This window comes from Phacochoerus africanus, chromosome 13, assembly GCF_016906955.1.
Source record: "Phacochoerus africanus isolate WHEZ1 chromosome 13, ROS_Pafr_v1, whole genome shotgun sequence".
Classification (NCBI taxonomy): Eukaryota; Metazoa; Chordata; class Mammalia; order Artiodactyla; family Suidae; genus Phacochoerus; species Phacochoerus africanus.
Window position 1 is genome coordinate 16,113,909 of NC_062556.1, and position 26,041 is coordinate 16,139,949.

Below are 26,041 nucleotides of genomic sequence, written 5' to 3' on the forward strand. Positions count from 1 at the left end.
AGGAAAACCTGACTCGGACAAGGCTCTGGGTAAACGCCTGTGGCCACCGGCAGACGCGTCTCCCGGTGACCGGAGCTCAGGCCCCAGGGCCGCAGCTGCGCACCTGACGGACTGGCAATGCCAGCCCCTCGTGGGCCCCACGCGCCAGGCTGATGCAGGTCGCAGGCCTTTGTTGACGCCTTTCCACAGCCTGGAAAGTCATTTCCTTCCTGACTCACTCCTGCTCATCCTAACCCTCAGCTCCAAGGCCTTTCCCCTGCAAGGCCCCCGGCTCCACCCTCGGGGCAGGACCCCCTGCACCCGGTCACTGGATTTAGCACCGGGCCCTGAAATGTGTGGCCTCTGCCCACACGCCACAGGATGGACCTTGTGCCCCAGGGCCAGGGTCAACCCTCAGCAAAGGGTCAAACTGTACGAGACTGAGAGCCTCAGATCATCCAGATGCCTCAGTGCTCGGGATGGACTTAAGCTCTGTGTCTCCCAGTCATGTCGCTGTATATCCACGTTCACCTCCAGAAAAATGGAACTTAATATTATTTAAAAGGAGAGGGAAAAAGAATGCTTTGGCAAAATGCTTTCTTTCACTTTAAAATATAAATCTTAGTGGACAAGGTCACTTATATACAATTACACTACTATGAAAAGGCAAAAACAAAGTAATCTCATTTAATGACCATGTCCAGGAACTCTGATATATAGTTCAGACCTCGTCCTTTGCTTTAAAGGCAAAATTCAGGATTTAAAATTGATGAATGCTAAGCAAAAATAAATTATGCTTTTGAAAAAAAATGAATCTCAAAACAGGAAAAGGTGATCTTTCATAAAAAGGGCAACGAGGAGGTTTGCTAGGGGTCTGCCCGCAGCCAGAGGCTGCGATGTGTTCGTGGAATGGGATTTCCACTGCTGCGCTGCGGCTGGGGTGCCCTGTGCGGAGGCACGTGGGAAGGAGTTGATGAAGCCCTGCAGTAACTCCCTCAGTGCTCGGAACCCCAGGGCTGGGGCCAAAGGAGGCTTCGCAGTCACCTCTGAGGACAGCCCCCGGCCTCAAGGCTGCACTCCTCCTCCCCACCCCGCCCCCGCAATAACCAGTTAATGTTCAAAGACAGTGGTTCCGCAAAGACTCTTCTGTTAGAGTGCCCTTGTTTACACCTCAGCTATGTCTAACTACTTGGTGAGACGACACTGTTTTGTGCTTGGAACCTTCTAGATGTCTGAAGATCCCTTCCAGTTTTATGATTCTTCTTCGAATAATTCAAACAATCAAATGAGAGATATGTCATGGTTGACTGACCTCATTAAAAAAGACACACGATTCCAAGTACTTCATCTAAAGCCACTTTGCTACTGTGGCGACAACCCAGGCAGCTAAAGGTTCCAGTAATGACATTTCTTTGAAGAAATGGACAGCCTGTGACTGGTCCTGTCCTCCCGAATAAAGGACAGTCAGGCGCATGGCGTGTGGTTCTGCCGCTTTCCCAGCATCGCTGTGTTGGGCACTACTTGCCTGAACCTGTGTGTTGAAGTAACAGACCAAGACATTAAAGTGCAGTTCCAGTGGGTGAGGCGAGAACTAGAGCCATAACCCAGACAGTACAAAAGCCAAGCGCCGGCGCCAGCCTTCTCTCCTAAGGAAGGAAGCGTCTACTCCGTAAAGGGCTCAGAAGGCACCCCAACACCAACCCACAGCTATGAGTTACAGAAATGGGGGAGGCAATGTCAAACTCAAGAATTCACAGTACTCTAAGCATACACGGTTTGCTAAGCACTTCTCACCAATCAGGCATCTACACAGATAAGAGCAGAGCCATGGATACTTAACATATCTGTGAATTTTGAGCGAGACTCTCGTCACCCATAAGGTGTTAAGCGGTTTCAACCTCTGAGTGGCTCTGTGGGCCGGGGTACAGCCATACTGGGAGGGGATGGCTGGCGTGTAGGGTTACAGACCAGAGGGACCCCAGTGTCACATGTCATCCAACAGGGACCGTCAGCTTCTCTACTGGGGTGTGAGCTCATCTCAACCCAGCCCAGGTCCCTGTCAGCTTTGCTGGGCGCCTGATGCATGACTCCTGATCACCATTTGCCTCTGCACACAGGCCAAGCTCCCAAGTTCAGGAAGGGTAAACAGCGTTCATTTCTATTACTTATTTCCCACACATGCATCTTTTATCACATACACGTGGCTCCAGGTCCTAGTAGTAAACTACAAAATAGATGTTTAAATATTTTAAATTGAATTCCCTTTTTAAAACCCTCGTGCAGAGCAGTCATGCAGAAGAGACAAGTTAGTTACAATGGCTTTGACTGACGGCAAGCAAGGGCGTGTGGAAGAGCCAGCTAAGTGACATCTGGTCACTGCTTTTGTGTGTGTTCACACCACCTTAGACTATGGTCACGTGGGTTGTCGCATACCATGGCTGCAGGGAGCACGCCAATGGCCATAGCAATAGAATGATTTCGAGGAAGCCCTGTGCCCAGGAAGCACCCCTGGTCAGTGGTGGGGATGGTATCAAGCACGGCTGACAGTCCCAGTCCCAGTTAAAACTCACTAACGATCATGAGGGGAAAAAACAAAACATAGGATCTCAAATACTACCATCCCCAATTTGTCAAATCGCAAGAGAACAAGACACTGCAGAGGCGGGGCTCAGACAGGGAAGGGCACGTAACTGGCCTGTTCATCTGCAAGGCTTTGTTTAACCGCATGAGCCCGAGCCCGAAGGACTCAGGGATCCCCTGCTGCTCCTGGCAGGTAAGGGCTGAATGAGGCGGTGCGTGCTAAGTGCTTCCGACGGCAGGCAGATAGCACATGCCAGCTGCTAATTGAAATTCTGTTTTTATAAGTGAAAATAAGATGTTTAAAAAGGACTTCAATATTCCAAGTTGTCACTACACACAAGAATATTTCAATTTATCAAGTTTGATGAGATTGCCCTAAAATGAGAGTTCTGCGGGCTCATTCTCTCAAGCCTCCCCCGGCCTCCTCTCACATCCCCGACAGAAACACAGCATGAGCGGGAGGACTCGGTACCTTTCATGTCTCAGATCACACAGGTTTAGTATGAAAGTGTGCAGAGTGTTCTGATAAAATACATGAAGACAGAAATCTTTAAATACCTAGTTTTGAAAGAGGAAGAAAATACCAATGGTGAGGAATAAAGCAGGACGCAGCCTCACCACCATGGGCGTGTTCGGGTTCCGAGGTGGCATCACACAGAAAAACACATCTCAAAGGCAACATCCTCCAAGGACACAGGTTTCGTATTTAATATCATGAGCGACAGAGAGCTGTGTTAATAAAACTAAAACATCAAAGGCTCAGAAGGCTCCAACTGAATTGAGAAATGCTCCAGGCACTGCGAGGTGAAGGGCTGGGCTACGACAGTCTGGCTCTGCCGCCGGGAGTGGCCGCCTCACAGCATCTTGTTAAATGTGGGAAAGACAGAGAGAAACCGGGGCAGAAACACAAGGTCATTTCCATTCCACGAGAACACGAATGACCGAGACGTCACCAACGGATCCTTCTTCAGGTGATTCAGAAGTGAGATGGGAAACGCACACAAAGGGTTTTCCCAACCCCTCGATGGAGACAGAAACACCACGGATACGCTGCGAAGGCGAAGACGTTCGCTCTGGGGCCCGGCAGACGGAGGCGAGAAGAAAAAGATGCCGACCACAGGATGCGTGCCCAGTGGAAGAAAGCATGGAAACTATGCTACGACGACCCCAAAGACCCCCAACAGACCCCCATCCCTCATTTCTCCAACACACAAAACAACCAACATGAAGTATTTGCAAACTATAAAACTCTAACAGTCCACACTGAGTTTTCAGTATACTCAAAACAAGGTAGCACAGCCAGACTGTGTAAACCATTTTCTAAAAAAATATCTTCTTTTATATCGTATGAACAAGATGAAAGAGCTCCCTCACAAGAGCTCGCTCACCGCTCGCCGGTCACCGCCGCGTGTGCAGGTGACGCGCGAACTCAGCTCAGCTCTGCAGCTTCTCTCCTCCTATCCACACATCTGCTTTACGGCTCCAGTAATGATTGGGATTCTTGAGTAAATACTATCTTTCTCATGCCTGGGAGGCATCAAGACACGACTGGGGTCATGTCCCACAACTGTAAAAAGAGAAGGAAGACCTCTGATGAACCACCATTCGATTGTGTTGAGGATCAACTGTCCTTACAATTGACTTCAAGTCTGTTTTTTAATTTAACCAGGAACTAAGTGCTATACGAACATCATTTAGAAATCTTTAAAACACATTTTGAAATCTATAAAATATTGTCCATCGGAAAGTTCAACATAGTGCCCAAAATCAGGGAGTGGCAGCCAGAAACCTTAATCCAGCTGGTGGAGGATAAAGGCGGATAAGACGCATTTGAGGAGAGGGAAGTAGCATATATGAGACAACAAGTGGGTACCAGGATGTACTGTGTCCTTTCTATATCTCACCTCATTTTCCAAACAGTTCTGTGAGCTGTCTCATTTTCAAAAAGAAAGGAACCAAGACTCCGAGAATTTGCTTTAAACTCGCTCAAAGTCCCAGAGATCTGGTGGCGTCCAAAGGGGTTATTTTAACCACCTCATCCTGCTGTGCCACCAAGAAGGGACCAGAAGGGCCCAGGAAGTGGACATCAATGAACCAGGCGAGCCTGTGCCTCTCTGCAGCTCAGCGAGAGAGGCAGGTGAGGCCCTTTCAGCCCTGGGCCTCTGCTATGGCACTGGGTCCACGTGGCCTAGGACAGATCTCAGGCCCTGGAGGGAGGCTTCTGCATTAAGTGATCTCCCTGGGAGAAGATCTTGTTTATTACTTGGCTTATTCCAAGCTCAGCCCAAACCCCACTTCCCTCCTGAAGGCATCTCCAGCAGCACCATCTCCCTCTCTTGAACTCTTTGAAAAATTCTTGTCCGTATATGGCTGCTGAACATGTGACCGATTATTAACTGTCTTTTTAAGAGTATGTCCCCAGGAGACGAGCTGTTCCTTTTAGGCAAGAGCCATGTCTTATTTTTATGTGCACGGCCAGTGACAGTACCCAGTACATGCTGGCTTCTCAAAGATGCTCACCGCCAGGGGCAGCCTTTGGAGCAGACCTGATATAGTCTTGGTGCTGCTGTGTATTTACACAGGGCCAAAGACAGGCAGCTTCTAAAATAAGACGGCATCCTACCTTAATAACCTTGTCAGTTCCCGAAGTCAGTAACCATCCTCTGGTGGCATCAAAATGCACGTGCACGATGTTATGTTTGCTGTCATGGAAGGTGGCCGTGGGCGCACGTCTGCGGGGAGCAAAGAGAGTTTCCAGGAGTCAAAGGCAGTCGTATGTAAATAAGGCCATCCAAGGCAACACGAATCTCTAATTTCCAGTCCATCAGCTAAAAGTACTTCACTGTTACAAATGCTCCTCAGAGCTACTTTTATTCCCTGGTGACATGTTATGACTTAAAAAAAAAAAGCTAAAAGGATTCCCAAAATGGTCAGGAGATGACGAAGTTTCCAAAAGTCCTTTTGGAGAATCTGTTGCTCTGATAAGAGCCTGCAAGAATCTCTACCTGTGCTCTTGACAAATCTTAAAAAAAACCCAGAACTTTTGCTAAGTCTGATCTCAGAGGAACTTGCTGGTAAAAGAATCTAACTTTATCTATTTCATTAAAAGAAAAAAAAAAAAACACGCTTGTTAAAATGACTAAGATAATACCATCTCTCTAATCGAAGGGCAACTCATTCTTTCTCCTCTATTCACTGGCCTAACTGCAGGCTTAGTTTTTCTGTAGCATTCTAACACTTTAATATGTAAAATAATGTATACCACTGTTTGGGGCTTTTTATTTTTTTAACCTGTGCATCATTTAGTAAGAAGGCTGGTCAGCCGTCTAGGTGCTCTAGGGGCAGTGTAAATGCTCCCACGGAGGAGAGGCAGGAGAAGCAGCGACGTGGGAAAGGGGGCCGGGACATGGAGGAGGAGACAGCCCTTTTCTAACCCTGTTTCAAGTTCCCACTCCTCAAGGGGACTCTCAGAGGATGGTTGTTTTCTTTTTTCTTTTTTCCTATAGTCAAATCTGGAGACCAGATCTTCAGTATACTAAAAATTATTGCTTTAAAATATTTAGAATTAAAGAATTAGGTTTAATTTGTAGTCATTTAGACTTTCTGGGTCTGTGTCTTTAACAAAGAGTTAAACTAGACTATCTCTAAGTCTCCTGCAGCTCTCTAATGAGAGCTCATTAATTTCATCACATATGATGAGCAGAAAATAACCAATGAACGCAAATGCTTATTTAAGCAAGAGCATCTTAAATTTTTTTTTTTTTTAAGGGCCACACCTGCGGCATATGGAGGTTCCCAGGCTAGGGGTTGAATCAGCTACAGCTGCTGGCCTACGCCACAGCCACGCCAGATCTTAGCCGCATCTGCAACCTATACCACAGCAACACTGGATCCTTAACCCACTGAGCAAGGCCAGGGATCAAACCCAAAACCTCATGGTTCCTAATCAGATTCATTTCCGCTGAGAGACAATGGGAACCCCAAGGGCATCTTAATTTAAATTAAGAATGAAAAAAACACCTTCATTAGAATTATCTGTAAGAGAATGCTTTGTTGTATTAAATTTGCCAAGAATTTCCTAAATGCTGACCTCCTCTGGTGCATTTTATGTATGTTTCTATTTACATGTAGCTTTTAAAAGGACACCCTTCTAGTAGTCCAAATGACTTGACTTTACACGGCTCAGGGCTGGGTGCGGGTGGGAGAACTGGGCAGGCAGGATGCTGCTGTAATTCACCACAAGGGACACCTGGTGAAGAGCCCTCTGTTCACATGAGGGGCAGTTTGCAACAGCTGACACGAAAAAAAAAAAGAACATGGGCTTGTCCTACCCCCAACAAAGCACAGTGGTGCAGTAACCTCGGGTCCTGGGTTACTGGGCAAGACTGACCCGGACTGAGTAGCTGGGCAACTAGTAGTACTGGCCTCTTAGGAGAAGTGCCTTAGCTCTTCCTTTGAAAAATAAAAACCTCTAGAGCCCGTGGGCTGAGTCACTCCTGTAAAGATACCAAGTTGGGCTAGAAAGTGAACCCTGGGCAATTCTCAAGAAAATGAGCAGACAGAGGGTTTTATGCTCCAAGAACATCTATTTTCAAAGCACACACCCCTGGGAATGAGACCAACACAGATGAATTCTCAGCGCGCACTCTTTCTTGGTGGAGGAGGGCTTTGCCCAGCTGCCGCGTGTCTGCAGGCAAACCAGCAGCAACCAGGGCGCTGTTGGCCACGGCTGTGGCGTCGGGCGCAGCTTGCAGACCCCACCCTGTCCTTAACCGTGCCAGTCGTGCAGGTTGCTGGTTACTTACTCCTCGTCTGTGATGGACTCGTGGCAGCTGTCACACACTCTCACTTCAAACTCGAAGCCCATCAGAGGGATGGAGGAGCGCTTGGAGCTGCACTTGCCGCAGACCGCCTTCCCGCACTTCCGGCAGTGGTGCTGGAAGGGGAGAGAGCGTGCTCACTGCGCCTGCGCACCTCAGCCTGGCCGCGCAGGCTCAGGTGCGTCCCGCGGGACCCAGGTGAGGATGCGGAAACAAGGGCGCCCAGGAAACCCAAGGAGCACGCCAGGGGCTTCTCTGTTTGGATTTTTTTTTTTTTCCCCCTTCGGCTTTTTAGGTCTGCACCCACGGCAGATGGAGGCTCCCAGGCTATGGGTTGAATTGGAGCTGCAGCTCCCGGCCTACACCAGAGCCACAGCAACATGGGATGGAGCTGCATCTGTGACCTATGGCCTCAGCTCATGGCAAAGCTGGGTCCTTAACCCACTGAGTGAGGCCAGGGATTGAACCCGCATCCTCATGGATCCTAGTCAGGTTCGTTAACCACTGAGCCGCGAAGGGAACTCCTGTTTGGACTCTTCATTCAGAGTGAGGGCTGCTGTGATTGCGCCTCGGTTCCACACCCTCCTTCCCAGGCTTGGTCCTTTCCAGTGATCACCCAGCGGTTGGGTTACCTTAAGGCTGGGTGTACGGAGGAAGTTTCACCTCCAGAAATTATGCTGCTGGGTGAGGAAGAACTGGGCTGAAGCCCGATTCAATCCACTGTCTACACTTTGGCTGTGCTCAACCTAGGTGACGTTTAGATTTCCTGGGGGCAGACCAGACCCAACCACGGAATCAGACTGAAAAATGCTGTATTATAAGTAGATCTAAATGACTGAGACTACGATGGGAGGAAGAAAAATGAAATTAAGAAGAAATAAATACCACTTACATAATTTTATGGTTTGCTACCAAAACGAGCTAAGCACAGCCCCTCTAATTTTAAGGTGTATTTCAACTAGAAGCCACTAGAATTCTAAAATCATATCCCTTAACTACTGGGAACAAGTTACCACAGAAACTGAGTCCAGTAGGAGTGAGCTACAGCAGAGAAAGGGAGTAAATTCGCATGCAGCCACAAAGCGACTCCAGCATGATAATTTGTTCCCACCACAGCTCCCACCCAGGGGTGCCATTCCTTCTAAGATCACAAGGTAAAGTTATTCCTACACCGTTACATTCTGATGAAACAGCCACATCACCCACCTGTCTCAGGCCAATTTTCTTACTGTCCCACATTTGCTTGAAGTTCCAGAAAAAGGGCTGGTCACACTTTTGGCAGGAATCGCTGTCCAACCATTCAGGAGTCTTGTCAAAGAAAGCACACAACAGGTCACAGTGAGAGGCAGTAAGGACAGTGGGGCCACCATCACCACTGAAACGTACACAGTAAGATGTGTTTCGAAGAAACAAAGATGTGATTTCTGAATCACTTAAAAGCTATTTATGCGTGTCTATGATGTGTCAGGCCCTGGGGACGTAGTGGTGAGAAAAAGAATCTCTACCATCAGGGAGCTTATCCTTTATCAGGGAAGACTGAGCATGAACATCTTACTAGCAACGGTTATAGTCGCATCACCGTGAGGCCGAAGGCCTGAGGAGGAGAAGCCCAAGTGCTGTGAGAGTGGGCTGACCTGGGCTGGGGCTCTGGCCTCTGTCTCTGACAGATGATAATAAGCTGGGTAGCAGGAGACCAGGCGCACGGGCTGGGAGAGGGGCGAGGTGGCTGGAGGGCGTGCGCGGGGCTGTGTGGGAGGAGAAGGGGGGAGTAGGGTCTGAAGGGTTGAGGCTGGAGGGGAGGCAGGGGCCACACTGTAGAGAGTCCTGCTAGCCAGGCTGAGGATTTACGACTTTATCCCATATTCGCTGATCATATGCAATTATCTTTCACACCCTCCAATCATATGCAGTTATATTTGCCCTGATTGTGTATAATTATAAATACCTGCACATTACACATGCACACAGCTGCCTGCGCTGGAGGGACGAACCGACCACAGCGGGTACTCAGGGAAGCTACCGGCCCTCCGTCATGGCAGAGCCCAGCGGGCCTTGAGGCTCTGCTCGTTGCCACATGGGTCAGACAACATCCTGCTTTGTTCACTATTTCCCAGCCTGTCGGCTCAACCTGCGTTAAGCTTAGAGCTCTTCTCTAACCAATCTTTCCAGATTCTCCACAGAGGGACTCTATCTACATTTGCTTCCAGGGGTCCACGTTCAACTCTGCAGCGGCATCCTCCAGCAGAGACTGGTCTCTTTGCACAGGTCACCAAACCCCGGGAACGGGGGAAAATACATCCAACCCCAGCGTCTCCCAAAGCTGAATTCCAGGGCACTCCAATCTGACTCACAGGACACTTACTGTAAAAGAGGCCTGAGACCAAGCAAATTGAGAAATGGGGTAAACAAGAGCCTGCCCCGCTACGAGACTGGCAGCGGACAGCAGCACAGAAAAGGCTCGGGAACGCCTGTGGAGCAATTTATCCCTTTCTGGGGAAGACTTGTTATGGGCCAGAGTTGAGAATGCTGAGCCTATTCTCCTACTTTTAAGCAGAAATGAACCTAAAGGGATACATTTTCTCAAAAAAAAAAAAAAAAAAGTAAAATGATGACACTAAGAGCTCTAATTCTTTCTAATTCTTAGTCTATTTATTTTACTAAAACCAAGGAAAAGAAGTCTTGACTTGCTTGGTAAGTGTCATGCCCTAATTAAAGACAAATTTAATAAAAATAATAAAGTTTTAGCTGAAGATAACGTTTTACCACAGAAAGACTTATCTATGCTGTGATTTTTCAGAACACTTATGATGCAGGAAAATCTGGAAGATTTACAAAAAACTTTCACACACCCCCCGCCCCCGTCTTTTGCAAGGAAGCATGAGGTTTATGACATGAAATACATCCGTGGGTATCTAAGAGGAGGGAACTGAAAGTAGGAATTTGAAAAAGGAAAAACAAACAAACAAACATGCATAGTGTGATTCCCTTTTTTATCCAAAAAAGATCTTCTGCCGAGAAAAATGTACGGAGGGATGTCGGTCTGCCAACGTGTGAAGGGTGATACATCCGGGTGGGGGTATCATAAGTCATTGATACTCTCTTTTTGTTTTTTTGCTTTTTAGGGCCACACCCACGGCATATGGAAGTTCCCAGGCTAGGGTTCGAATCAGAGTTCCAACTGCTGGCCTGCACCACAGCCACAGCGACGCCAGATCCGAGCCGCGTCTGCAATCTACACCACAGCTCACGACAATGCCGGATCCTGAACCCACTGAGTGAGGCCAAGGATCCAACCCGAAACCTCATGGTTCCTAGTCGGATTCATTTCCGCTGTGCCACTGACGGGAACTCCGACATTCTCTTTGTTAAGGCGCACTCGGTAACTTTCCTCCAAAGAATATGTACTCTATATACTTAAAAAAAAAAGTTGTGAAAAAATGCATTTCATTAGCTGTATAAACACGTTTTCGTACAGAACGTCAACCTGACCTGTGTTCAGCCAAGGTCTTCCTTCTGCCACCTGCCCACGCCCTCGGCTGCCCCCGCGCCAAATCCTCTCGGACCCCTTCTGCTCTGCGCATGACCCCTGACCACGCCGCGCACCTGCTCTGGGCTCTTGGTGTTCGGGGTCCGCGTCAGAGCTCGTCGGGGCCCAGCAGACTCCCAGCGCCATCTCCTTCCATAAACCCGCCCCTGAAAACCTGAGCTGACAGTGCCCAGCCCTGACGCGCCAACTCCCACCCACTGTGACCGAATCATAATGACCTATCCTAGTTTTCTGGAGCTTTCTCCCGCATGTCTGTTGTTCCAGGAAGGCCACGAGCCCTTCGGGGACGGGGAGGCGTCGTTCTGTCTCAGGCCTGCACAGCACCTGCTACAACCAGGAAGGAGCTCCGCAGACACACCTTGGGGGGATGTTTCTAAAATACGACACTTGCGACAAAAGGCTGCGACCATCTCCACGGCGCATTTCAAGCTTTAACTCGCTCAAGAAGATTTTAGTCACCACGTACCAAGGGCCCGAGTACTTACACGTCCAAAGGCACAATTTAAGCAAGATGGCGGGAAGGCCTGTCCGCCAACCAGCGGGCTTCCTCTCTGGACACCACCTCCTTGTCCTCCTTCGGGCCTCCGTCCGTCAGGGGGGAGGCTGTGTCCAGGGAGGGCAAGGGCCTGGCGCTGCCGCTCCCGGGCCGGGTCAGTCAGGTCTGGGAAGAGGCCGGGACAGACCAGGGGGGACCGCCCCGCACCCGGAGCAGCTACCGCGCAGAGGAACGGGTCACCCGGAGGGCGCTGCGCCGCGGCCCAGGCTTTACGTGGGTGGGTCAAGGGGTGCGTTCCCGGCGCTGTTCCACAACCCCCGCCCCCTAACTGTAAGGCTCACAGTAATGACCACGAACAGAACCCCTGCGGATTTACAGTTTGGGCAAATCCAGCTTTAATCTTCTTAAGCATTTAATTGCTGGCATTAGAAAGGCATCGCATGGAGGCTAATAGCAACTACTGTCTTGAAATGAGACTGGGGTGAGGGTGTGGAAAGAAGTTGGGAAACTTTTGCTTTTTTTTTTTTTTTTTTTTTTTTTGCTTTTTAGGGCCCAACTTGCAGCACATGGAGGTTCCCAGGCTAGGGGTGGAATCAGAGCTACAGCTGCCAGCCTATGCCAGGGCCACAGCAACTCAGGATCTGAGCTGTGTTTGAGACCTACACCACAGCTCATGGCAACACCAGAGCCTTAACCTACTGAGCGAGCCCAGGGATCGAACCCGTAACCTCATGGTTCCTAGTCGGATTGTTTCTGCTGTGCCATGATGGCAACTCCTCAAGTGTTACTTTTTTAATTCCTGCATCTTGCATGGAAATAAATTAGAGGAAGATGTACTGTCAAAGGGAAAATTTATCCAGCACAACTCTGGGAAATGACAAAATGGTTACCCTCAACGTACGTGTCAAAGGGGATATTCAGTAAACAAAAATCTTTGAGATGCTCAAAGATGATAAAAGAAAATTCATCGAAAAAAGACTATGATAAAACTTAAATATACACTTAAAAATGACAAGGAATATATTTATATCTGGAGAATTATTTAGAATATGACTCATAAACACAAAAATAATTATTTCTAATATTTCTCCTAATACAAAACTAAGGATTCTTACTTTTAGCAACTATCATTTCTCACACACTAGCCACCACTTCCCCCAACAACATAGGCACATAAGTTTTCCGATTTCACGGAGCCCTTGATACCAAAGGGCTGGTCGTCTGGAAACAGACGCTTCCATTTTCTCCCCTGAACTTCAGCTGTAAAATAGTGCAACAGATTGAAAGTCTAAATAGCTTAGTCTCAGTTAAAATTCTTATGAAATCTCCATTACATGACAGTTACCTGGCAATTTGTGAGAGGTTTTTTAAAAAAGCTCTTTTTATACTAGAAATTTTACTTTTCTGACATAATGTCTTATTTCATGGTTTAGTCATAAAAGAAAGGAGGCGTTCCTGTCGTGGCACAGAGGAAACGAATCTGACCAGGAACCATGAGGTTTCGGGTTCGATCCCTGGCCTCGCTCAGTGGGTTAAGGATCCGGCATTTCTGTGAGCTGTGGTGTAGGTCGCAGACACGGCTCAGATCTGGTGTTGCTGTGGCTGTGGCGGAGGCCGGTGGCTACAGCTCTGATTAGACCCCTAGCCTGGGAGCCTCCATATGCCACGGGTACAGCTCTAAAAAGACAAAAAAGAAAAGAAAAAAAAAATCATAAAAGAAAGGCGAGACAAGGAGGAGGGGAGGCTGAGGGATTTTTCAGCAGAGTTGGAGCTTCAGAGCCCAGCCCGGTGGCCGAGGAGGGGGTGGCGCACGTCCGCTGTGACACTTACCTCCTGCCGTTCCACGTCCATGTTCCAGACGACAATCCCACCGTCACCGCCACAGGAGATGAGCTGCCGCGTGTGCTGTGCATAGGACAGGGCCTGGACTTTGTCACTGTGAAGGAAGCGAGAGTTAGCGACAGTTCCGGAGAGCAGCAAGGAGGCCCAGCAGTCAGTCAGTTACGCACACTCACCCCTCGCCCCACCCGAGAGCGGATCTCAGAAACTGGGTTGAATGACAGCAGAGCACTCCATTTAAAATAAGTCAAAGCGGGAGTTCCAGTTGTGGTGCAGCGGAAACAAATCTGACTAGCATGCATGAGAACACAGATTTGATCCCTGGCTCAGTGGGTCAGGGATCCAGCAATGCCATGAGCTGTGGTGTAGGTCCCAGACACGGCTCAGATCCTGCGTTGCTGTGGCTGTGGTGCAGGCCAGCAGCTCTAGCTCTGATTTGACCCCTAGCCTGGGAACCTCCATATGCCACAGGTGCAGCCCTAAAAAGCAAAATAAGTACATAAATAAAAATAAATAAAATTTAAAAAATTGAAAACAAAATAAGTCAAAGTGCTTGTTTAATAAGTGATGTTGAGCCCTCTCCCCTTGCCTGCTGGCCATCTGTGTGTCTTCTCTGGAGAAATGTCTATCTAGGTCTTCTGCCCATTTTTTTGATTGGGCTGTTTGTCTGATATTGACTGCATCCTTTGCAAATATTTTCTCTCAGTTCTTGGATTGTCTTTCCATTTTGTTTATAGTTTTCTTTGCTGTGCAAAAGCTTGTAAGTGTGATGTGGTCCATTTGTTTATTTTTGCTTATATTTCTTTTGCCTTGGGAGACAGCAAATTTAGGAAAATATTGCTATGGTTTATGTCCAAAGGGGAAAGCAGAGGGAGAGATAAACTGGAGGTTCAGGGTTAAAAGATACACATCGCTATATATAAAACAGAGAAACAATAAAGATTTCTTGTATAGGACAGGGAACTAACTACATTCAATATGTTATAATAACTTATAATGGAAAAGAATCTGAAAAAGAATCGAACTCAATCACTTTGCTGAACACCTGAAACTAACATATTTTAGTGTGTATATCCACTTTAACATAAATAACATATATTTGGGGAAAAATAACTACTTTCCAAAATGAAATAGTTTGATGACAAAATGGCACTGTTCAACATCCATGCAGGTCTTTCTAATGTCTGGCTTAATAGGACAGCGACAGATACTCTTTGCTTCCTGCATCTGTTATGATGTCATTCGTGGAGCCTCTAGAAAACTTCATGATATATTTTTATAGTGATTTTTATTTTTTCATCATAGTTGGTTTATAGTGTTCTGTCAATTTCTACTAGATGGCAGAGTGACTTTTTCTCACATTATCCTCCATCGTGTTCCATCACAAGTGACTGGATAGAGTTCCCTGGGCTGTACAGCAGGATCTCACGGCTTATCCACTCCAAAGGCAACAGTTGGCATCTATTAACCCCAGATTCCCAGTCCCTCCCACTCCCTCCCCATCGCCCCTGGAAAACTCCACTACGGACTTTCAAAATAGCATGAATGAAAAAAACAATTCTAAAGTAAAATATAAGTTTGTTCGAGAATATAAAAGAGAAAGATAAAGTACAAAATTTGGAAAGTAAATTTTATTTACCTTAGTTTATAATACTCGAGTCTTTTTTTTCTTGTCTTTTTAGAGCTGCACCTGCAAGCATATGGAGGTTCCCAAGCTAGGGGTCGAGTCGGAACTGTTAACTAACAGCCTATGCACAGCCACAGCAACACCAGATCCAAGCCATGTCTGTGACCTACCAAGCGAAACCAAGGATAGAACCTGCATCCTCATGGTTACTAGTCAGATTCGTTTCCGCTGAGCCACAACGGTAACTCCTATAATACCGGAGTCTTTTTTTTTTTTTTTTAAAGCTACAAAATACATTAAAATTTTGGCATAGTTCCCTCAGTTTTGAAGGCTTGCTCCCCTAGTTTACTGATTAATGCCTTGGACTACAATGCAAAAAGATATCCTACACCTTCCATGGAATCTGCCTGCTCAGCAGAGATTCTATGTCTCTCCAAAATTATTTTCAGAGCTTTATACTGACTTGAAAAGTCTTTGATTATTCAAGGAAAGAAAAAGAAGAACAAGGAAGGGACCTCACTTGTGAAAAGAGCTAAATTTTTAAAGATTGTGCTCTTAACTTTTTTTAAAAAATTGTTTGACATAGCTGATCTACATTTATTTATTTATTTTATTTTAGGGCCACAGCTGCAGCATATGGATTCCAGGCTAGGGGTCGAATCAGAGCTGCAGCTGAGGCCTACGCCACAGCCACAGCAATACCAGATTTGACCCACATCTGCAACTTATGTCGAAGCTCACAGCAATGCCAGATCCTTAACCCAATGAGCAAGGCCAGGGATCAAACCTGCATCCTCATAGATACTAGTTCATAACCTGCTGAGCCACAGGGAACTCCTTAAATGCTTCCTTATTGCTTTGATTATACAGGTAACCAAGTATTATTTTTAAGTTACCTGTGCTCCTATCTTAAGTACCTAAAAATACTCTGAGAATAATTTTGGTTTTGCCTTACTAGAGTGAAGGCTGTATTTTGTGAAGAAGAAAGAAAAACAAACTTTGTTAGGAGGCTTTTTACCCTTAAATTATCTTTGAGATTTCTTAGAGGGGTCCTAGAAAATCATAAAGATTTGTTTCCTTGGCCTTATAAAAAGAGAGATGCTATAAAGAATTGCATTTGTTTACTGTGTTAATATTTTAAGAGTTGCATGGGAAGAGTTGTCGGATGAGAAGAGATGCTTAGTTTTTCCTATGTTAAGTCAGTAAGGGTAAAATACTATTAACATAAGCACTTCTGAAATTGTACATGAAATGGGAAGACCCTACAGATTTACCAATGCTCTCATTATCTGTAATAATAGGTTTTTACCTTCTGGGGAAATACTGATCAGAACTCTCAGGAAATGGGTAGGTAGGCTATCTCAACAGAGAATTTTACTCTTCTCAATTCTGACGTTATTTGTCACAGTAGAAAATCAACCAATAAGTCTTTATAACCCACATAACTTTGTTCATTCTGACGGCTCCCCTATAAGCTAGAGGTCAGAAAGGACACTCTCAAGAGTTTTGTGGGAAAGGGCTCTATGTACTAGATAGTTTTAAATATTGGTATTTCAAAGAATAGACTCTTGGGCAAAGGCTCTTGAACTGACAGTGTTCAGATAATTTGTAAATTGTATTAGTGGATTGAGTCAGGACTTCCCTGGATTTTTGGACTCCTTTTAGTGTGCATGCAGATGGCTGCATGAATGCAGACTGTTAAACCAAGAACGAGCAGAACAAGAACTAATGCCACAGGACTGCGTGAACTGAAGAGGGAAATTTTACTGTTGTTTCTTGTCTGCAATACCGCTGATGCTGCATGAATGTTCAAGATTCTGGAAGATGAGGATGCTTCTTTTGCTTTTTATGCTCTCTCTAACCTATAATTTAGTAAATTTTACTTTAACAAGCTAAATCCAAACATTTAAAAATGATATCCAGGAGTTCCTGTCGTGGCTCAGGGGTTAACAAATCAGACTAGGACCATGAGGTTGCGGGTTCGATCCCTGGCCTTGCTCGGTGAGTTAAGGATCCGGCATTGCTGTGGCTGTGGTGTAGGCCAGCGGCTGCAGCTCCGATTCGACCCCTAGCCTGGGAACCTTCATATGCCGCGGGAGCGGCCCTAGGAAAGGCAAAAACACAAAATAATTAATTAATTAAAGTAAAAATGATATCCAGGGGGAGTTCCCATCGTGGCTCAGAAGTTAACGAATCTGACTAGCATCCATGAGGACGAAGGTTTGATCCCTGGCCTTGCTCAGTGGGTTAAGAATCTGGCGTTACCTTGTAGGTTGCTGATGCGCCTCAGATCCCACATTGCTGTGGCTGTGGTGTAGGCCAGCAGCTACAGCTCCGATTTGACCCCTAGTCTGGGAACCTTCAAATGATGCAGGTGCGGCCCTAAAAAGCAAAAATAAAGAAATAAATAAGATATCCAGGAGTTCCCATTGTGGCTCAGTCAGTTAAGAATCTGACTAGTATCTAAGAGGATGCAGGTTCAATCCTTGGCCCCACTCAGTGAACCCAGTGCTGCCATGAGCTGTGGTATAGGTTGCAGATGTGGCTTGGATCCGGTGTTGCTATGGCTGTGATGTAGGCCAGCAGCTACAGCTCCAATGCAACCCCTAGCCTGGGAACTTCCCTATGCCATAGATGCAGCCCTAAAAGAAAAAAAAAATAAAATAACATCCCACTCTCAGAATTCAAAAACTTTGAATCTGAGTCCCCTTGATTTTCATGGCAATACAGTTATTTCACAGGTTTGAGAGTCTGTCCACAGGATGGTATTGGGCAGCCAAGCCCTTACCTCAGGTGTCGTATTAGAGGAGATGCTCATTGAATCAGATGAGCGCCTTTAAGAACTAAGGGAGCCAGTGACTGTGACGTCCGTCCCCATCCAAAGGCAAACTGGTCTGGTACCTGGTTTGCAAAGGCCTGGCCTTATAGGTGGTAAGGAAACTATGAGGCCAGGAAACTAGCAAATTCAACCAAGATTATAAGTACTCTAGGTGAAAAATGCGGGAGATTATTATTATTATTTTTTTTTTGTCTTTTTGCCATTTTCTTGGGCCATTCTCGCGGCATTCCCAGGCTGGGAGCTGTAGTTGCCAGCCTATGCCAGAGCCACAGCAACGCAGGATCCGAGCTGCGTCTGTAACCTACACCACAGGTCATAGTAACGCTGGATCCTCAACCCACTGAGCAAGGCCAGGGATCGAACCTGCAACCTCATGGTTCCTAGTCAGATTCATTAACCACTGCGCCACGATGGGAACTCCAAAAATGCGGGAGATTTTCTTGGGTTTGGTTTCCCAACTTTGGGATAGCAGAAAACAGATGCTCTGAAAAACCCAATCCAAGATTCTTATTACACCAATGTACATAATTAAGCTGAAAATGAGACTAGCTTTTTTTTTTTTTTTTTTTTTGTCTTTCTGTCTTTTCTAGGGCCGCACTCGCAGCATATGGAGGTTCCCAGGCTAGGGGTCTAATGGGAGCTGTGGCTGCTGGCCTATGCCACAGCCACAGCCATGCGGGATCTGAGCCAAATCTTCGACCTACACCACAATTCATGGCAACGCTGGATCCTCGACCCGCTGAACGAGGCCAGGGATTGAACCCTCAACCTCAAGGTTCCTAATTGGATTTGTTTCTGTTACACCATGATGGGAACTCCGAGATCAGCTTTTTTTTTATGATCAAGAATAATCTCTGAGATTCTTCAGATTATAGGAGAGGAGGCGGGGAAGAACTCTCAGGTAAACCAAAAAACTTTGAAATGGGCAAAAAGGAAATAGTGGGGCTCTTTTCAAGGCAGCATCAGGTGTGGTTTGACACACCCATCCAGGTTCTCTAACTCTACTGGAGGGCGCACTTTGGCATCTTTCACTGTGCGCTTTTATAACTCTGTAAGGTACAGAAAACATAGTATTGCACAGGAATCTTATCCAGAGAAAATGCAACCAATTCCCATGCCTTGCTCCTCCCGTGGAAGAAGCCAATTGTGAAAATACTTACAAATCCATTCCACTACTCTCTGTTGCCTCTGCATGTTTCTACTTTTTGAAACTGGTTGTGACACCTTACAGTTCCTCTATTAATTAATGACTACTATAAACTCTTGGACATGTATTCACTAGAAAATAAGGTCAATTGTTTCCTATCTCTCCTGGTTGTTACTTCATACACTGTGACATTCAGAGTCAAGAAGGAAAAATCTATCTGGTTGAACAGACTCATAACTGCCCTGCAATGTGGACCCCATTTCATTTGTTAAGGCAGCTTGATGCACAGGAATGATCTTGCAAAACCAAATAAGCTACAGAGGAACTGCTTTGCCTCTCATAGCTGGCAGCAACATTCAGCAACAGATACATAATTTATGGGGCTCCGGTCCTGTTAATATTCCAACACGGAAGAACACATCATAACTGCTAGATCCCAAGCTTTGTAATAAAACGGCTCAGGGACTCCTTTGTTCAAGGATTCAAAATCCGGCCACCTTCAGCTAAAAACAAGATGAGGGGACATCCCCAGGTTCACAGGTCAAGGATTATAAAAAGATACTTTCTTCTTGCATTCATGTTTCATCTGGCATTACAGCAGCATTTACATGAAAAAGCCTCTCAAAAGTGCTTATTACTTCATGGGTGAGTGTTCCACGTACTTACTGCACTGCAAATGTTGTTATGGGTGTACAAAGACCCCACTTTGCACAACCACCAGGATCCACCATCTACAAAGACTCTACTGCATGGGGTGGCCTCATTTCCTTTCTCACTGGCTCTAGAGCTCACATGTCTGATCAGGCCCAACTACATAACATGGGGGACCCAGTGCAAAATGAAAATACAGAGCCCTTTGTTTAAAAACAAATTAAAATTTACAAGATGGGAGTTCCTGTCGTGGCTCAGTGGTTAACGAATCTGACTAGGAACCATGAGGTTGCGGGTTCGGTCCCTGCCCTTGCTCAGTGGGTTAAGGATCCGGTGTTGCCGTGAGCTGTGGTGTGGGTCGCAGATGCGTCTTGGATCCCGCGTTGCTGTGGCTCTGGCGTAGGCCGGCGGCTACAGCTCCGATTCGACCCCTAGCCTGGGAACCTCCATATGCCTCAGGAGCAGCCCTAGAAAAGGCAAAAAGACAAAATAAATAAATACAATAAAATTAAATTAAATTAAATTAAATTTACAAGATGGTGACGGCAGAGCATTACACTAACCTTCGGGCTCTTCTAAGCATTAGCCCTCATGAAGCTGGTCCTGTGTCTGATGCTTCTTAAGGAAAAAGAGTAGGGAAGCCTTTATCCTCTTTATAGGGACAGATTTTCAGATCCAGCCTAACATTTACCCAAATGTCAACTCAGGCCCTGTTCCACACCCTAAGAGCAGGGGGCACTTAAATGTACAGCAAAGAGATGAAACTTTCCGAAGTATGAAGAGCCCTAGCCCACTTGGTGAAATCTAATCAGTTATGCATCTGCCTCCCGGGATCTCGCTCTCTTACATTCAAAACTCCCAGGGAGTTCCCATTGTGGCTCAGTGGTTAGCGAACCCGACTGGCATCCATGAGGATGCAGGTTTGATCCCTGGCCTCACTCAGTGGGCTGAGCATCTGGCGTTGCTGTGGCTGTGGTGTAGGCCGGAGGCTACAGCTCAGATTAGATCCCTAGCCTGGGAACCTCCATATGCCGTGGGTGCGGCCCTAAAAGAAAACAAACAAACAAACAAACAAAAAAAACAAAGACAAAGTTTTCCAAACCTCCAAGGACTCGAGAAGGTTCGTAAGCAACCCACACATGGGAGGTCTCCAGGACAGCTGACACCTAGGGTTATCCCGCGCCAAAGGGACACCAAAGGATTTGCCTGCCCTGGGATCCCTGGACAACAGCCATGTCTGAACCCAAACACCTGTGTCAGCATCAGCAACACTGTGCTGTCTGCAGGCTAGAGAGGAAGTTCACATTAGCCACTGGCTCTCTGTCCACCAGCAATTTCCTGAAAAGATTGTATTTGGTTCAAGCAGTTCTGTTTGGATAACACCTCCTGACTCTGCAAACTATGAGACTCTCCTAAAATCTGGATCAAGGGATTCCTCCCCTGAGGCCTCCCACTTTCCAGCAAAAGTGGCAAACTGTCCCATCTTTTCTTCATTTTCATCCTTCTAGCAAGGCTTCATATGGGCAGGAACTGCTTTTGTAGTTCCCTTTGGGTCCTAAGAGCTCCATACAAAGCCTGGTATGCAGACGGAGCTCAGGGCACACCTGCTGAATGTGTTAAGGGTGGAGGGAGTAGGTGTACGTGGCAATATTTCCACTGGAAATGCTATCTATAATCAGAGATCTTAGCTGAAAGCTTGACTTTTATTAAGATTTTTATTAACAAGAACAAACAACTGCCACTAAATTCCTTATTCTCGTGCTGATTATTTTACATGCGTTATATTATGTATGGGTTTTGACGACCTTTTTGAGGGCTTATTTTTCCAATATCATCCTTATTTTAGAGATGAGGAAACTCAGGATCAGAGAGATTGAGTGTCTTGCCACAGCCCACACAGCCATCAGCAGAGGGGCTGACTCATGCACAGCCTGGCCTGACTCTGAGGCTGGCATTTAGTGACCATACTGTATAGCCACAAGATGCTACCCTCGGTGAGGATTCTAGTTGCTAATAAATAAATAAATAAATAAATAAATATATATATGTGTGTGTGTGTGTGTATATATATATATATATATATATATATATATATATATATATTTTTTTTTTTTTTTTTGGCTGCACCCATGACATGTGGAAGTTCCCAGGCCGGGGATGGAACCTGTACCATCGCAGCAACCCAATCTGCTGCAGTGACAACTCTGGATCCTTAACCCACTGTGCCACAAGGGAATACCTAATTGCTAATACTTTGATCTCTTACATGTTCAATGAAATAGTTAAAAATAGGGAAGACATCCCTTTCCCTCTCCTCTAGTAATTCCCCAGTGTGACAGGGAGAAATGCCCCAAAACCTGATTCAGGAGAGAAAGAACATGCTTGGCCCCCGAACCCAGGAGAAGCTGGATGCAAGAATCTTACTGCCTTTCATAACTTTAGGGGCAATTTACTCCCTACAAGAGAAAAGCACAAGTTCTCCCAATGTCTATGTATGTATGAATACCTGCTTCTTTACCAAAAGAATTCGAGGCTCTTTATAACAGAAGTCCTACCCACGGGAAAAGGAGGAGGAGAGAAGCCCAGGGCTGGGCTTGGGGAGAGAGGCGGCCACGACACAGGCCACGGGCGCTGAAGCCGTGGCTGCGACCGGGCCCCGCGGAACCTGCGGATGCCCTCGTGGTGAAGGGACCGCGCTGACGTTGACCTGTGCTTTCCATCAAGTGACCATAAACGAACCTGCCAGAAAACCTTCGCGGTCTAAGGACACACTCCAAGAAAGAACAAGTGTGGTCAGAGTTGGTGGAGAAATGACTGGCGGTTTCTAAGAATAAAAAAGAACCTGAGAAAGTACGAGACGTGGCAAAGACGGCAGGAGACCATCCATGTCCAGGTTTCTGCTTCCACAATATCCACCTCACCTGTACCCGATTCTGGAAAAGCGAAGTGGTCCCCAAAACGCCTTTCCTGGCCCGGCGCCGGCACGGGGCCATCGGCCACTCGCTCTGGGACCTAAAGACACCGAAAGGCTTCAAAGGCCGCTCGGGAGGCGCCGCAGGAGCACAGGCTGTGCTCGCTCTTCTCCTCGGACCTGCCGGCCGCGTTCGGCCCTCATCCCTCAGCTCTCGTTGCTCTGAGGGGACTTTTACCCACGGAATCCAACTTGCTTCCGAAAAGTACTTCTGCGGCGGGGGACGGTGTGAGGCCTTAGAACCTGGGACCGAAGCCACGGGGAGCTGTCCCTCCCACTGAGGCTGGACTTTTCCAGAAGAGGGGAAGGCAGTCGCCCCACCCTGAGGGGCCGGGACCTCTGGTCCCTACGGCTGTCCCCGGGGTGCAGGCTCACGACGGGTTCCGTCCCGGGTTTGGAACTCTGGTCCCCAAGAGTCACCCTGGGGACGGGGAGAGGGGGGGATGAAGAATTGCATGTAGGAGAGCGAGGGGCAGTCTGGGCCCCAAGCAGAAAGTCTCTGGCCTCCGAAGGAGAAAAGAAGCAGGAAACATCACAGGGCAGGGTGGGGACCATGTGGCGTTCAGCGCTCATGTCTGTGCCCCCACTGCCTAGCGCACGATACAGAGAAGGTTCTGAGGAGCTTTCTGTGCTGGGCTGAACTAAAGCCTGGGAGAACGAAGCTGCCAGCTGGCCTCTTCGAGGACAGGAGCTCAATATTCTCATTGATCTGACCTCTCTCTTTCACAGGATTATTGTGAGATTAAACTGAGGCATGTGTGTTCTGAGAGCTCTTTAAATATTAATAAAACATTATTTTCCAAGAGAGAAAGCTCATCACTTCTATGTGGACTCTAACACATGGCCCAGACGAACCTGTCTACAGAATAGAAACAGACTCACAGACCTGGAGAAAGATGTGCGGTTGCCAAGGTGGGGGCGTGGGATGGACTGGGAGTTTGGGGTTCGTAGATGCAAATTATTCCATTTAGAATGGATAAGCAATGAGGTCCTGCTGCGCAGCACAGGGAACTCTATCCAATCGCTTGTCGCGGAACATGATGGAAGAGAATCTGAGAGAAAGAGTGTGTCCACATTTATAGGTCTATGTATGACTAGGTCACTTTGCTGAACAGCAGAGATCGACAGAACACCGTAAATCAACTAAACTACAAACATTTTTAAAAATAAAATAAAAAAGAGAACACTCTTTAACACTGGGTGATCCCCAGACCCCATCACCAAACACCAATCTTGGGCCGATTTTCAGGGCAAAGGAAGGGCTGAAGTGCAAGTGGGTCTATCCTCGCTGCTGCCTGTGCTCCTTCTTGCCTGCACCTTCTTTGGGACCCCAAACCCCTCCTTTCAGCAGCTCCAATGCTGCCCGTGCCCACCTCGGGTACTCACACCCCTCACAGAGGGACACCGACGATGCTGAGGAGATGGGCTCTCCTCGCTCTGGGCCACCAGAGTCCCTCGCAGACTTCACCTTATTTTGAGCTTGAGTTAGAGCACCAGGCCAAGCCTCCTGCCAGCACTGCTGTTCAAGCCAGTTGGCACTAGCGGCTCCCAGCCAGCCAGCCTGCCCGCCCACCACATTCCAAGGGGGCGAGCCTACCAGGATGGATTCCGAGCGTGGTCTGTTTCATTTTCCAAAGCCGTGTGGGTTCTTCTTAGAAACTGGAAGACCTATTAGCTTGGGTTTCATTTTCTGGGACTGAGAGACTCTATCTCGACTTTACAGCTTCTCTTTTCTTACCCAACTGTAGGCACAAGTTTCCCAGAACAACGTTTTGCCCGAGGACACACAGGGCCCAGGGATGCTGGCGGTCAGCAGGGACACCTGCCCTGCCTGCAGGCTTTTGAACCACTGAGTAAAAATCAAACTAGTTACAAGCTCGTCTGAATGAGTCCAACAAAAAGTATGGATCTTCATTCACAGCCTGTACTTTAGTTCTTGGAGGGAATCTGAGTAGCAGAACTACCCCTGGCAGATTAGATAATAACCAAGTGTTATTAAACAAGATTCTATTTGGCTTCTCTTTTTCTTCACTTACACGGATGATGTCAACTCCTTCTACGTGATCTCGATATGTGTCCCGTTGTCATGAGGAGAAATATAAGGGAACGATCCCTTTAATGAGCTGATACTTAGGTCTGAGTGGCCTCACCAGCCAGGTGTAGCCCCAGACAACGGATGTATTTTCTCATGGGGAAAAGAAGGGCTTCATAGCTACTTCTCTCAAACTCAACTCTAGCACAAAAGAGAATTATTTGCTTTTGCACCTGCGGCATATGGAGGTTCCCAGGCGAGGGGTCAAATCGGAGCCGTAGCCACCTGCCTATGCCCCAGCCACAGCAACGTGGGATCCAAGCCTCATCTGCGACCTACACCACAGCTCACAGCAACACCGAATCCTTAACCCACTGAGCAAGGCCAGGGATTGAACCTGCAACCTCATGGTTCCTAGTCGGATTCATTTTCGCTGAGCCAGGAACTCCAAAAGAGAATTATTTGTGCCTGGGCCCTCTACAATGAATTAGCTCATAGCAAATAACCCTAAACTGTACATTCACATAGGAGAAGTTTTGAAAACTAGTGTTTCCAGGCAAATCTATAGGCAGAGCTAATGTTGCTTAAAATCAACCAGTTCACAGGAGCTATTAGGGTCACTATTTTTTTCTTTAGCCACCCTGCGGTGTATGGAGTTCTCTGGCCAGGGATTAGATCTGAGCCACATCTGCAGCCTACGCTGCATCAATGTCAAGAGTTCAGCCAGGGAGCCAACCTGCAGCCCAGGGCTCCAGACACCCCGCCCACCCTGGTGCGCCACAGCAGCAATGCCTAGAGTCACTCTCCATATCTCTTGGAAAACGTCACAAGTTAAAAACAATTCAGGCTAGCTTTAGAGCTCTAAAGCAGATGAAATTTCTCCTTGGCGATAGGATCAGGCTTTGCCCTCAGGGACTGTATCACGGGAGGCCCCCTGCAGGGCCTGGGAGGCAGGTCAGGGCACAGATGCCCGCAGCCTCAGACCAGTGGCCAGGATCTATTTCTTCAGAGATTCCTCAGTGATTCTTTGGGCAAAGTTGGAGAACTGCGCCAAGAAAACACGAAGCTTTCTCTGCTCCTCCCCTCCGCCTCCTGAAATCCACCCCGTGAGGAAGAAGAGCCTGATACGAATCCAGGCGAGTACTCAGTAAACAGCAGGAGAAGCAGAAAGCACTGTGTGAGGATGTCACCCCCCCCACCCCCGCCCTGTCCCTTAAGCTGCTGGAATCGTGACGCAGCATTTGAACTCAGTTCAGAAATTCTGCAGGCCTTCATGGCTTGTCTTCTGCAGCTCTTTTTCTCTCACTCTCCAGTTTTTACTCTTACAGTCTTCTCTGGTTCTCATTTTCACCTTTAATTGCTTTGCTGCCATCGTTTCATTTTATGATTTTCCTAAGTACTCTCAAATCCTCCGTGGCGTAAAGTGGGGTATAAGCAAATAACCATACTTAGGTTCACATACATCAGAGGGGCCCCTGTCTGCGGTCCTGCCATGCTGAGACCCTGCCAGCCA

General features: G+C 47.2%; 2 protein-coding genes across 4 annotated transcripts in view; one reads left to right on the forward strand and one right to left on the reverse strand.

Annotated features, from left to right (window-relative positions):
* The window catches only part of DHRS12 (dehydrogenase/reductase 12), a 42,348-nt gene extending 40,766 nt beyond the window's left edge, over positions 1-1,582 (forward strand). The window contains exon 11 of the mRNA XM_047755812.1: positions 1,439-1,582. Within this exon, the coding sequence (XP_047611768.1) occupies positions 1,439-1,582 (144 nt within the window). The remainder of the gene's footprint in view (positions 1-1,438) is intronic.
* A 1,661-nt stretch (positions 1,583-3,243) lies between these two features.
* The window catches only part of WDFY2 (WD repeat and FYVE domain containing 2), a 183,346-nt gene continuing 160,548 nt past the window's right edge, over positions 3,244-26,041 (reverse strand). The window contains exons 8-12 of one of the 3 annotated variants that reach the window (XM_047756167.1): positions 13,253-13,358; positions 8,586-8,687; positions 7,365-7,495; positions 5,183-5,291; positions 3,244-4,126 (exon numbers count right to left, since the gene is read on the reverse strand). In XM_047756167.1, coding sequence (XP_047612123.1) covers positions 4,097-4,126; positions 5,183-5,291; positions 7,365-7,495; positions 8,586-8,687; positions 13,253-13,358 — 478 coding nt within the window. In that variant the 3' untranslated portion in view covers positions 3,244-4,096. Of the gene's footprint in view, positions 4,127-4,147; positions 5,292-7,364; positions 7,496-8,585; positions 8,688-13,252; positions 13,359-26,041 lie in introns of those variants that run through there. The other 2 variants (XM_047756168.1, XM_047756166.1) reach the window with 2 other exon arrangements.